The 12,126-nt window shown below is 32.2% G+C and overlaps 1 protein-coding gene across 1 annotated transcript in view; it reads left to right on the forward strand.

Moving 5' to 3' along the window:
• The first annotated feature begins 7,727 nt into the window (after positions 1 to 7,727).
• LOC111642108 (tRNA wybutosine-synthesizing protein 4-like) overlaps positions 7,728 to 12,126 on the forward strand; it is a 32,473-nt gene continuing 28,074 nt past the window's right edge. The window contains exons 1-3 of the mRNA XM_023388387.1: positions 7,728 to 7,846; positions 9,911 to 10,058; positions 10,213 to 10,279. Coding sequence (XP_023244155.1) covers positions 7,759 to 7,846; positions 9,911 to 10,058; positions 10,213 to 10,279 — 303 coding nt within the window. The 5' untranslated portion in view covers positions 7,728 to 7,758. The remainder of the gene's footprint in view (positions 7,847 to 9,910; positions 10,059 to 10,212; positions 10,280 to 12,126) is intronic.

Consider the following 12,126-nt stretch of genomic DNA (forward strand, 5'->3'; position numbering starts at 1 on the left):
TTTGTTACCATTTTATTTACTGAAGTTTTATTAAAAACTCTACTTATGACAAAAAAATATTGCACTGTAATTAAAGATTGTATTTGGAAATAAGCCTGTGATAAAAACATGCCTCTTGCAAATACATCATTTTCTCTCTTGCGTGGCACGGAACACTGGTTGTATTGTAATAGCTACCAGAGAAAGTCTATTGATTTTGAGGAGTGGCCACATATTGGACAAGTTGATTCCAATAAGACAGTGGTTCCCAACGGGGTACGCTAATGAAAATTAGCGTACCCCGTGACATGTCATATCTCTAGATTGTACCCCTCATTTAAGAAATTTAGTGAGTAACCGTATTGTTAATTTTACATATTGTAACTTTAAATTAAAAAAAACCTAAAAGAAAAAATGTATAATAAAGTTGTGATTGTTGCAAGGAACATTTTTTATCTAATAATTTTTTAATACTATTAGTTTGTGATACATAATATATTATTTTTTCTGCCATAATAACTAANTAAAATCCAGAAAACTCCAACATGGCCAGCCCATTGGCCGGGCAAAAACCCGTGACCAACTACTAGTGTTTAGTTGTTTTATCTACTCGGCTGCTTTGATCTCTAGAAGAGCGTAAAATTTTCTCCCTCTGCAGCAAGGGCATACCCAGGGAGGAGCAGCTGCCCCTCCCTAGAAGAAAAATTAAATTGTAGTAATTGACACACAGACATATCAATTTGAATAATGAATATTGTGACTAGAGCCATCTGTGGTGAAATCTCACTCTCCTAGCCAGGGATGTAGCCACGGTGGGACAAGCGCCCACTGTGGCTGTGCCCGTGGCTTATTTATTGAAATGAAAAATTATTGGTCAATAGGTTTTTTTTTTTAACTCTCTCCTCGTTGTGGGCATTAAGAGGGCCTCTTTAAGCAAGCCCATTATGGGTTTGGCCAGGCCCACATTGGGGCGGCTGGATGGTGAGGGATGGAGCCCAACATATCTGGACAGACCACCCCTGAAAAATTCCTGGGGATTTTTTGACCTGTTGGGATTCGAACCTGAGTCCCCCAAAGTGGTAGGCTGCCACCTCGACTGCTCAGCCATCCGGCTGTCCGGATCAATAGGTTATAATAGTATTGCGTGGCAAGAAAGCATGCTTGAATCGTGGCGGAAAGATGTTATCCTGTTGGTTGGTGATGGAAGCGTTCTCTGGTGAATGAGTGGGGAACTGGCGGTTCAAGGTCTCGCGCATTTATTTAATTTTTGGGCTGCAATCCCGTAACAATAGCAATCTAAAATAGATATTAAAAATTTTTTTAGCACGAGAGGTATGTATTTATATTATTTTTATTTGAGTGGATGAGTTGCAAAACGATTTAATTAAAGCAACCTAAAATCTTCCGGAAATGTGAAGACATTTTTTTTGTTTGTAATAATGATTTTGATGGTGTCTTTATTACTGAAATTTTAAGAAAATTCATACAATACTAAATAAGGAAATAATAACAAGTATACCACACTCCAGTAATTTTAAATAACGATTGAAAATTGTAATTAGCTTCATTTGCAACAGTTTTGCTTAGATGGTTTTGAAATGGTTGATTTTGCAACTAGCTACTTCTGCTAGTAGAAAATAATAAAACGAATTTGTACAAAATATTAAAGGTTTTTTTTAACGTTGAAGCTTCTATTGTAGAGATTCTGTTCAAAAGCTTAAATTCTTAGTTCTTTTAATTTTTTTGGGAACTATAGTAGTAGTAATTTATGTATGCATACCGAATATATCAATGCTCTCTGAAACTCGTTGGTCTCAAAAATATAAAAGTATTGCCACATTCAAGGAACATTATGTGCAAATTGTTATGGCACTTGAAAAACTCAACTGACAGTAACAATGCAACGAGAAAAGCTGCTTTTCAAATGCATTGTACTGCTACAAAATCAGAAGTAATTGTTAGTGTTTGTGTCATAGCAAAGTATTCACACTCCTGCAACCGGTGGTAAATGCTCTTCAGTCAAAAAGTGTTGACTTTATTAATGTGATTTACACATTGAAGTAAATCACAGACGTCGTGAGAAAACACCGTGGAAATGCAGTTATTGAAAGTCAGTGTTATGGCAGAGGCTGAAACAATTGCCGAGCATCTTGGAACAGATTTCAATATGCCACGAGTCATAAATCATCAGAAACATCGAGTGATTCCACCAGCACAGACTCCTCCTGAGTTTTTGAGATCATTAATTATTCCGTATGTAGATTCATTAATAATGTTTCTGGAACAGCGTTTTTATGAGGAGAACTTGCCCCCATTCTCATTGCTTACTTTGCACCCTCACGTAATACTTGATATGACGTTATGAGGATTTAAAAAAAAACTACAATTTTTTGTAGTTACTACAGTTTGAATGATTTCCTCAGGTAAAGCTGAACTTTGATACAACCAATGGAAAGGAAAAAATGTGCCAAATGACGAACTGAAAGAAATAGAACTAGCTGCACTAGTTAAAGAAACTCAATTTTCTACCTATTCATAAAACGGGCGCTATTTATCTCACTTGCACAGCCATGCACAGCGTGCACTATCGAAAGATCCTTCAGCAGCTTATGCAGGGTAAAAACTTGGATGACAATGACAGAAAATCGGCTTGTCGGTCTTTGTATGATGAGTGTGTATAAAAAGAGAGTTCTGGAAGCTAAAAATAAATTTGAAAAAGAAATTTTGACAAGATTTAGCCAGAACTCCTGTAGGCTAGTGCTGAAATAAGATTTAGATAGGTTCGAATAGCATTGCAACTAATTACTTTTAGCGCTTTCATATGTTCAAATAAAACCAGTTTTTAATATACAACGTTATCTTATTTTTTCCCCCGGAGAAAATCCTGACTACGCTCTTGCTCCCTCCCTACTTCCTCGAAACTAATATGAGTTGCCCCCTCTAGATCAGATCCTGGGTTTCCCGCCGCTCTGTAGTTAAAATAAAAACACAAATGACTATTTTACGTATTCATTTAAATCACGACCATCTAAAAGGAAGAAAAACAAGACTATCGCGAGCATGAAACCCGAATTTTTCTGGTGGAAGCGCGATCGATTTCTAGGCCGCCCACTCTAACGACGGATGAATACGGCCATTTTTTTAAATATAACTTTGAATTCTTATCTGGATAATTTTATAATAATTAATCTGGTATAAAGAATATTAAATACTTATAAATTCAATTATTTATTTATTTACTTTTTTAAACTGAACTGGCAACATTGAAGCTTGCGATAGCTTTCCACGTGGGTGGCTAACGAAAACAAACGTTTGAAATACGAGCAAAGTGTAAACGGTTTACTAGTTGTTAATCACGTACTTAAAGTATTTAAAATGGTTTATATTGTAATAAATTATGATCTAAAAATTTGATTTCGTTATATCAAAAATAAATTAAATCGTTAGCTACATTTGTCTGCGAAGAAGCATATATTGGGGAAACTTAATTAATGACAAGATGATAGCTGTAAGTATTTATTTATAAATAAAAATTAATCGTAAATAGCATTAATTTTCTTCTGTATACAGGTTCAAGGAACGAATGACAGTTCTGTGGTTAGTAAGTGCTCCATGGTTTCAAAAGGTTACGTTAATGATGAATTTTTAAAATGTTTTGTCAAAAGGAAAGCTTGTAGAACTGCTCTTATTAATAGGTAAGGCAAAGTAAAATTCTGAACAGTAAAGCTGTATGTTACAAATCTTCCAAATGTTAAATATCGATACAAATGCAGCTCTGAATGAGACACTTAAGACTTTATCAGAGCTGGAGGCCATGCCCATATAAATAAAAAATTCAAAGGAATTGACTGTCTATTATTAGTAAGATGTAAACTGTGAATGAGGGGTTTTCCATCTTCAGAACTGTAGACCCTACACGAACAAAAAAGTGAAAGGAGCCATATGTGTATATGTGCCCCTTTGCAAGATATTTGCCTCCAAAGGTCAGTTTTTACTATGTACCAGTAGTATACTGGTACATGGTAAAAACAGATATGACTACTGGTACACAGTAAAAACTGATCTTTGGAGGCAAATATGTGTACCAGTAGTATACTGGTACACAGTAAAACTGAAGTAAAATACTGCCTACTCTCCATGCTCTGCATCAGTGAAGGTGAGTGACGGCAGACTTTGACATGCATGCTTCACATGCAGTTATGTACTTAGGTGTGAGTGATTGCAAGAACCTCATAGCCTGTGTGGTGCAAGCCCCCACATGCCTAAAACTATATAACATCAAGTACTCTAGTAACAGTCAAGTGGGCTACTCAAATCTGGCATAGTTGTGTGGGCTAAATAGTTAAATTCAATAGTCTTAGTGGAGCAATGTGACTCGTGATTTTATATGACCTGGAAGTAGGCTGATGTCAGAGATCGTATTTCACAAAGGGTCACATTTAGAGATATAGTTCGTTTAACATTTTTGCTCCTATGGATATTGTCTACAGCTCTGATAAGGTCCTGTCTCATTCAGAGGTGTAATTGTATCTTGTTATACAGAAATTTTAACACAGAATAGATAAATTATCCAACTTCACTGCCTGTAACCGGCATTCTTCTTCTCCAATACTGAGGACTTTGCAAACGTTTTCGAACCTAATGTGGTTCTTCTTCAGGTGCTATGGAATTTCCTATATGAATTCGAATTTCCAGAATTAACTGTTGTTTTGGATAATTTTTTGGAACGTTGTCACGTGTGACCGATGGCGTCATTGTAGACTTGCGNACAACTTTTTATCTTTTGTCCTTTCTCTCCTTTCACCAAATTTTGGTCTATAATCCTTTGAGTCACAACTCCAGCTTTATTTAGTAATCCTTCCTCATTCACACATCTCCAAGTACATGAAAATATTTCATTTCCACTCAAAACTAAAATGTGAATAAAGGTTTATGTCTTTGTGAAACTTCTGAGTTTATGCCGTTGAAATAAATAAATAATAAAAAAATTAAAACATTTGTCGGTTTTGTTTACACCTTTATTGGGCCGCATTGGAACTTGCCTTGGGCCGCGGGTTGGACACCCCTGATGTGGACAATTTACCCTAAGATCATGTAGAGGGATAATATAGACTCCTCTCTAATTGGTTCTTATTGTTTCTAATATTAGAAAAAACAGTAGGAGATCTGTAAGTGATCCAGTTACTTTAAAGTGGGATATTTCCTTGTAGTTGTTGGCAAGGATCTTATTATAAGTAACAACTGAAAAGAACCAACCTTTCAATTGTAGAGGTTTGTTGGATGCTCATGTCATACAATAAGAGCATTGATAAGGTGTGCAAGGTATCCATGTTGCCTGGCTATGCGTAAAATGTAATCCAGCTCTATTTTCCTATCCTTAACTGTTGAACAATAGGTGTAAGCCCTTCTTACAAGGGCTTTAAAGGAGGAGATCTTATAATTGAAAGGATTGTGCAATTTTGCATGGATGAAGAGTGGAGCATATGACTTTACTGATCACCTTTGTTTCAACCAATCATATTGTAATGTAATGTCTATGTCAAGAAAGTGTATTTGAGTATAGTTTTCTTGCTCCACCTACAAAGAGAGGCCCTAAGCATAATCATTGAAAATCATTATAAATGCAGACAGGTTTAGTTTTTTCTCCAAATAATCAAAACATCATTGACATATCTTGCGTATAACATAATGTCATTGTTAACATGAGGTAAGACATATTGTTCAAGGTGCCTCAATGCTAATTTACAAAGCATCCCTAAGATGGGACTATCCATGGAGGAAAGAGGAAAGAGCATTCTGTTAGTTCTACATTGAGGAAAGAGCATTCTGTTAGTTCTATGTGGTATAAACCTGAAGATGACCATTAAATTTGATTAAATTTACCTTATGCTGGTTTGCCAGTAGTTACGTATGGTTGAAATTATGTATATTAATTTATACCAGTAGTTTTGTGGAGATTGTTACTAATATTCTTTATAATATATGGAAATTCAGCACAATAAAGATACAGTGGTGTCTTATACTTTGAATGTAATTCATTCCAAATGACTGTTTCAAGTCCAAATCAATTTTTCCCATTAGGAATAATGAAAAGTGAATTAATTCATTCTCAAACCCTAAAAATACTCATTTTGATAAACTTAAAATAGCTGTAATTTAAGGTAAAAATAACAAAACTAAATGCTCAAATAATAAATTAAAACATGAAAACAATAATAAAATACATAAATACTGTATAATAAAATGAAAATTGTATTTACTGTTTGCACGCCATTGACTTTGGCATCTTAAACATGGTCACCGAATGAAACATGTAGCACTTTCCTTCTTTGCAATAAGTTCCTTTTTTTTATCTCAATTATTGCTATTACAGCCTTTCTCTTGTTAGACTTTGTTGTTTCCATATACTCCTTGGATGCCATAGTTAAAAAAAAGTTTATATTTATTGAGTTGAATGGAAAGTATTTGTGTATTTTTAACAGGTCTCCTTATCTAACAAGAATGTGTGATTTAATTATAACAATTGTGAAATTTAACACATTATTAATTTGAGATTGTATTCTTTATTTAGAGGCTTACTTTATGTTCTGAGCACATTTTTTCACTGCATGTGCAGTTTGAACTCTGAATCAAATTGTTGTCAAATTTAGCATTCGAAGTTAGTCATCTGAAGTATGAGGTACCACTGTAACTTCTTTATAATAATAACTCAATAAAGAATAACTCAACACTTAAATGCTATTGTATCAAATGCAAATGTACTTTTTCCTTTCTTATTTACCTAAACTGTATATAAATATAGGTATATGTTGTGTAATGAAGTACTGCTTAATGATGGACCACATGTACAGTACAATGGATATCCCATAAGAATATAACAGAGCTGAAAAATTTGAAGCTGACCATATCTTTTCTATGTTTAGATACAGAAATATTTATCAGTATATTACATAAAGCTGGCGTTGCTAAAGGGTAAATAACTACTCACCACACTGAATTAATGATAATGATGCACTCTGAATCAATTATTACATATAGCCTATATGTATAGTAGGCTGTTCAGTTGTACTTTGTTAATTTAAAGTTCAAAGGGAATACAAAATAATTCATATCTTTTAAACATTTCTCTCATTCACCATCCTTTTTTTTTAACATATCTTTCATTTTTTTTTTAAACAAATATGCAACAATGGTTAAAAACAGGACATTAGAAGTGTTTTATTTTTACCAATGACACTTCTCTCTTGCTTATAAATGATTGGCTTCTCAAAATTTGCAATCGGTTTTTGCTTCTTGCAGTCTAAACCGGTTTCGCATTCATTTTTTGCTTTCTGAATTTGCTCTGTGTGAACTAAGCTACTCCAGCTTTGAATTATTCAAAAATTAGAAAAAAAATCAAATTAAATGGAACACACAAATAAATATTATTGTAGATTAGACAACAGTTATACCTTTAATTAAAAAATTATTATTTCTTTTAATAATTAATTCATAAAAATTAAAACAGTCTTTTGTTTCAGATTGATAGAAAGATTTGTAAATTTAAAATTTATTAAAACCATTATTTCACTCCACTTACTAACATTGAATATACACTTACATGTTAATTTTATTAGAAAATTTATCATTATTTATTTGTAGACACTTTCACAATGTAATACAAAAGATATAGAGCTGCATGTTTAAATTTAATGACTGTAAAGAATGATTTTTAAAACTTTTATGTATTTTAAATTGATTGTTTTTTTTTTTTTAATTTAGGTCGATTTTCTCGAAGTAATGGCAAAGAAACTTGATTGCATTAGGAATAATTCTTCTTTACGTGATCTATTGTCGGCAAAAAAACCGGTCAAGATTAAAGAAATAGGTAAGTCGGTTTGTGATGTAAAATATTCTTTCCATTGGCCGTACAGAAATTCAATGAACTCGCACTCTTTTACTGTGAAATTTGGATTTGAATATATTCCAATTTTCTGCAGTAACTCACAATTTTATTATAGATTGTGTACATTACTTTGTTGTTATTTTGTCCCTACTAACCCCACTGTATTGTGAATCTGACCTGTTTGGAATAGGTAAAAATTAGCATCTAGCCATATAGTCTATTGCAGTGGTTCTCAATCTGTGCAAAGAATGGATTAAAAGTGTACTTTGAATATAGAAAAACTTCATTGTAAAATTTCACTCAAACTCTCACTTAGCATTCATTTGTTTACTTTGAGATTGATACTAAATAGTTTATGGCATTGAATGGAAATTCCTCAAACAATGAAAATTTTATATAATAATTGGATCTATGCATGCTTGAGAGTTTTAAAGTAATGTGATCTGGTGACAATGCCATTTGTAATGAACAATCATACATTTAGTAATATGTATTTGCAGATAGATTTTCTGTTTAATATTTACAAGGAAGATCCATTCTTGTTGGAACTTTATAAGGATGACATTATTTAGGACAACACTATGTCAAGGTTTTCTTCAGGCTCAGAATGTAGTGACCAGGAGGCAAAAAGTGGGTTCTGGCAAATCTGGGGCAAATCTTTAAGATTTCTGGGATATTTCAACCTGTCCAGTTCTTTGGAGCAATAGGCTGATACCATAATTGTTTTGGCCAGATGTGACATTTTATTAAGATTTGACTATGTAACTGTTAATAACCTACAATATTTAATGGCTATTACATTGCAATTAGTTACCTCATTGAAATATGTTGGAAAATTTGAGATTTTGTACATTGTTACAATATGAAAGTTGGATTGGATTGAAAGCAATTTGAAGTGGAATTGAAGATCCAACTTCTATATTTTATTTTAATTTATCATCATTGTCATATTTCATATAATTGCTGAAAATTTCATTGTGGATGCAGCACTGGTGTATGAAGCTGTATTTAGGAAATGCCGAGCTATTGTATGTCAACTGTTACATATGAAACATCAACTAAGTTTTTTTAAGAAAAAGATTGTCTCAATATATTTTGTGTATGATTGTGATAAAAATTCTGTTTTAGATACCTAAAATCCCCCCAAAACAGGAAGCAGTAATGCCAAAATGTGTTGAAAAATTCCATATGTTTGATTTAAACAAATAATCCAGCAAAAATATTAAAATAAATGTCAATATTTTTGCTGCATTTTGTGGACATTTCAATATAGAGCATATCCTACATACACGTAGTCTGTTTTCTGTAACTATCATCATTTGAACCTTACAATTGGAAAGATAGAACTGTAAAGTGTCAGTTTTCTGCTTTGAGGGAGCTGGATCCATATTAGAAACCTCAGGAATCTTGGGGATAATCTATTCTAGATTAAAGGAACCTGTCCTTCATCACTTGACTACCTCAAATATAGACCTTGCCAAATCCATGCTGGATATGGGAAAAACGCTCTTGTTGCCAAAGAACAATAGTTAAAAACTAAAGGAAACCTGTACAGTTTGTTTACTTTTTGAATTTTTACAAAAATCATAATCATATATTAAGATAATTTTGAAAGTGCACTCCACAAGCATGTGCCATGTGGTCCTTGGAGTGATCTGCAATTTCTAACAACAAAATAATTTGGATTTGTTCCTCCTTACTTGACATCATGCTTTACCTGTAAAAAGAATAAACAAAATATTTTCCTAGAAAATTTCATATTTGTTTAGAATACAATCCCAATTTACTTAACAACCAACCAACAGCCAAATTAATAGGGCAGAAATTATGCTACAAATATTAATTACAAATTACATGATGAGAATGACTAGAGGTAGATGTTAGATGCCATCACTTAATGAAAGTAGTAACTCTAGTTTAATTTTAAATTTAGAATAGTCTGGAAGAAAAAAGTCAATTTACTTGTCAAATACAAGTTTGAAAGTTTTATATTTTACTTTTTAAAATTATGCGAGTTATCAACTCATGAAAATTAATCTCTTACAGTTCTTTCCACTGAAGACTACATCCTTGTTGGTGTCGACCTACAGAATATTAGAAAAGTGGACCATTTTTTTATGGAAATGGGAATCGGATACTCTGCTCCAACACTCTTCCTGTCAGAATGTGCTATTGTATACATGGATGTGAAGAGGTTAAATACATTTAAAATTAATTTAAAATGTATTCTTATTTTATTACTCTAAATAGAAATTATGAAAATATAGTAAAAATTAATTTAAATATTTATATAGTTATGAAATCTCCTTGAAAAATAAAATTATTTAAACACAATTTGTATGTTTCAGCTCTGATGATCTAATTCGATGGTCAGCCGCTAAATTCCCAAATTCTGCATTTGTTACGTACGAACAGGTAAATTTCTTATAGTTTGAGTGATTTTTATTCTTTTAAATTTTACGCACATTGATCAAATGAAAACTTCACTTTGAGAAGTAGTAGCCTGACTAACTTATCATGTGCTGCTTTATTCAGTTAGAATTTTAAATATTATCCTTTGAGTTTGTAATAATAAATATTTGTGATTTAAATGCTTCTTACAAAATGTAGTAGGGTAGTAATAAGCACATTGATTACTCATGTATAGTGTTGATTCCAATGTGTCACTATCATCAGAAAAATATAATTATTTATCAATTTAATATTTTCCAGATCTCTTGTGAAATGTAATATTGTAGAAAATAATTTGTTATATTGAAATATATTTGAGGATGGTGCATCATCTTTTATAATTCAGGTGCATTTTCATGTGATGATATAAAAGATTACAAGGGCAATGAAGATATTAAACTGTCGAGAGAGTGTTGAAATGAAGTTAAACATTATTTTTAACACATTCATTAGTAGTATTGTGTGTTACTAAATATTCTGTTATTCAAGTTACTCGTTTTTCTCATCAGAATCTCTTTAAACAAATTCTGAAAACTAAAGTCGAATTCTAGTCCTGCTTAATATAACGTAAAATGTCAGCATTTTATTATTAAACTTTCACTCATTTATAGAATTCTATATTGAAATTTAATAGTCATTTGAGATGATGTTAAATCAATAAACAAATATTAGATGTGATTTTAAAGTTTATTTGCTCTAGAATTTGCATCCATTGGAAAAGTTTTTAGACCTTGTGATGATTGATCAAAACATATGATTAATACGCAATTAAGACTATATAAACTAGTCTTTCGATGTCCATTCTCACACCTCAGGAAAAAACAGTCTTATGGCATAGTAGAATTTTTATTAGAGGCTATTCATTTGTCTCACTATGCAAAACATTACAAAACTTCCTTCCAGTGATTGCAGAAATAAAAAAAATATAATAAACATTTGATAAAATGGCCAGGACTATAATTGTAAAATTAATACACAATTAAGACCATACAAATGAGTCTTACAACATCCTTCCTCACACCTCGGGAAAATAACAGTCTTAAATTCTGAGGTGTGAGAAAGGACATTGAAAGACTTGTTTCTATAGTCTTAATTGTGTATTAATTTTACAATTATAATCCTAGCCATTTTATTAAAACTTAAAAACATGTTCTTAAATAAGTTCTGCCAGATGGATGATCAGTTAAGGTCTAATGCTTTGAGAGACCCAAGATCAATTCTAGACAAACAATCCCAGTTATTGTTCATAAATGGTCTCTTCTAGATATGTCAGGCCTCATCCCTTGCCACCTGAGTGCTCCCATTGTGGCCTGGCCGAATCCATAACGGGCACAGAAAAAAAGGTTTTCTTAGTGCTTATAGTGCAAAAACAGGGAAAAATGGGGGGAAATATTATGTAGAAGTTAATTATCCTGCTTAACTGTACGATTTTTAACTTAAACACATCAAAATATGAATCTGAGAACGACTGGACTGGACTGGAATAGTGTTAACACTTAGTTATTCCTGTTGTTGCCATTAGTTATATTACAGTTTTATCATTATCCGTAATAAGGACTGTAGAGGGTCATATGGCCCAAAATGCATTTCCTGTTATGAAAAATAGGAAATAAAATCTACTTTTTTCTATACGATAAGTCCTCCATTGCAAATTTCAAAGAACATATCTTGGATTATTTATTGGGCTCTGTTAATATAGCCAAATAAATAATCCAGTCAATCATTTGATACTACAAGTGTATCAACTTGTTGTATATATTCTTAATAAGTATAGAAATTATACAAAAGTACTATTAAAATTATTCATTTGC

The sequence above is a fragment of the Centruroides sculpturatus genome, unplaced genomic scaffold, assembly GCF_000671375.1.
Source record: "Centruroides sculpturatus isolate CEXI.00-Female unplaced genomic scaffold, Cexi_2.0 scaffold1644, whole genome shotgun sequence".
Classification (NCBI taxonomy): domain Eukaryota; kingdom Metazoa; phylum Arthropoda; class Arachnida; order Scorpiones; family Buthidae; genus Centruroides; species Centruroides sculpturatus.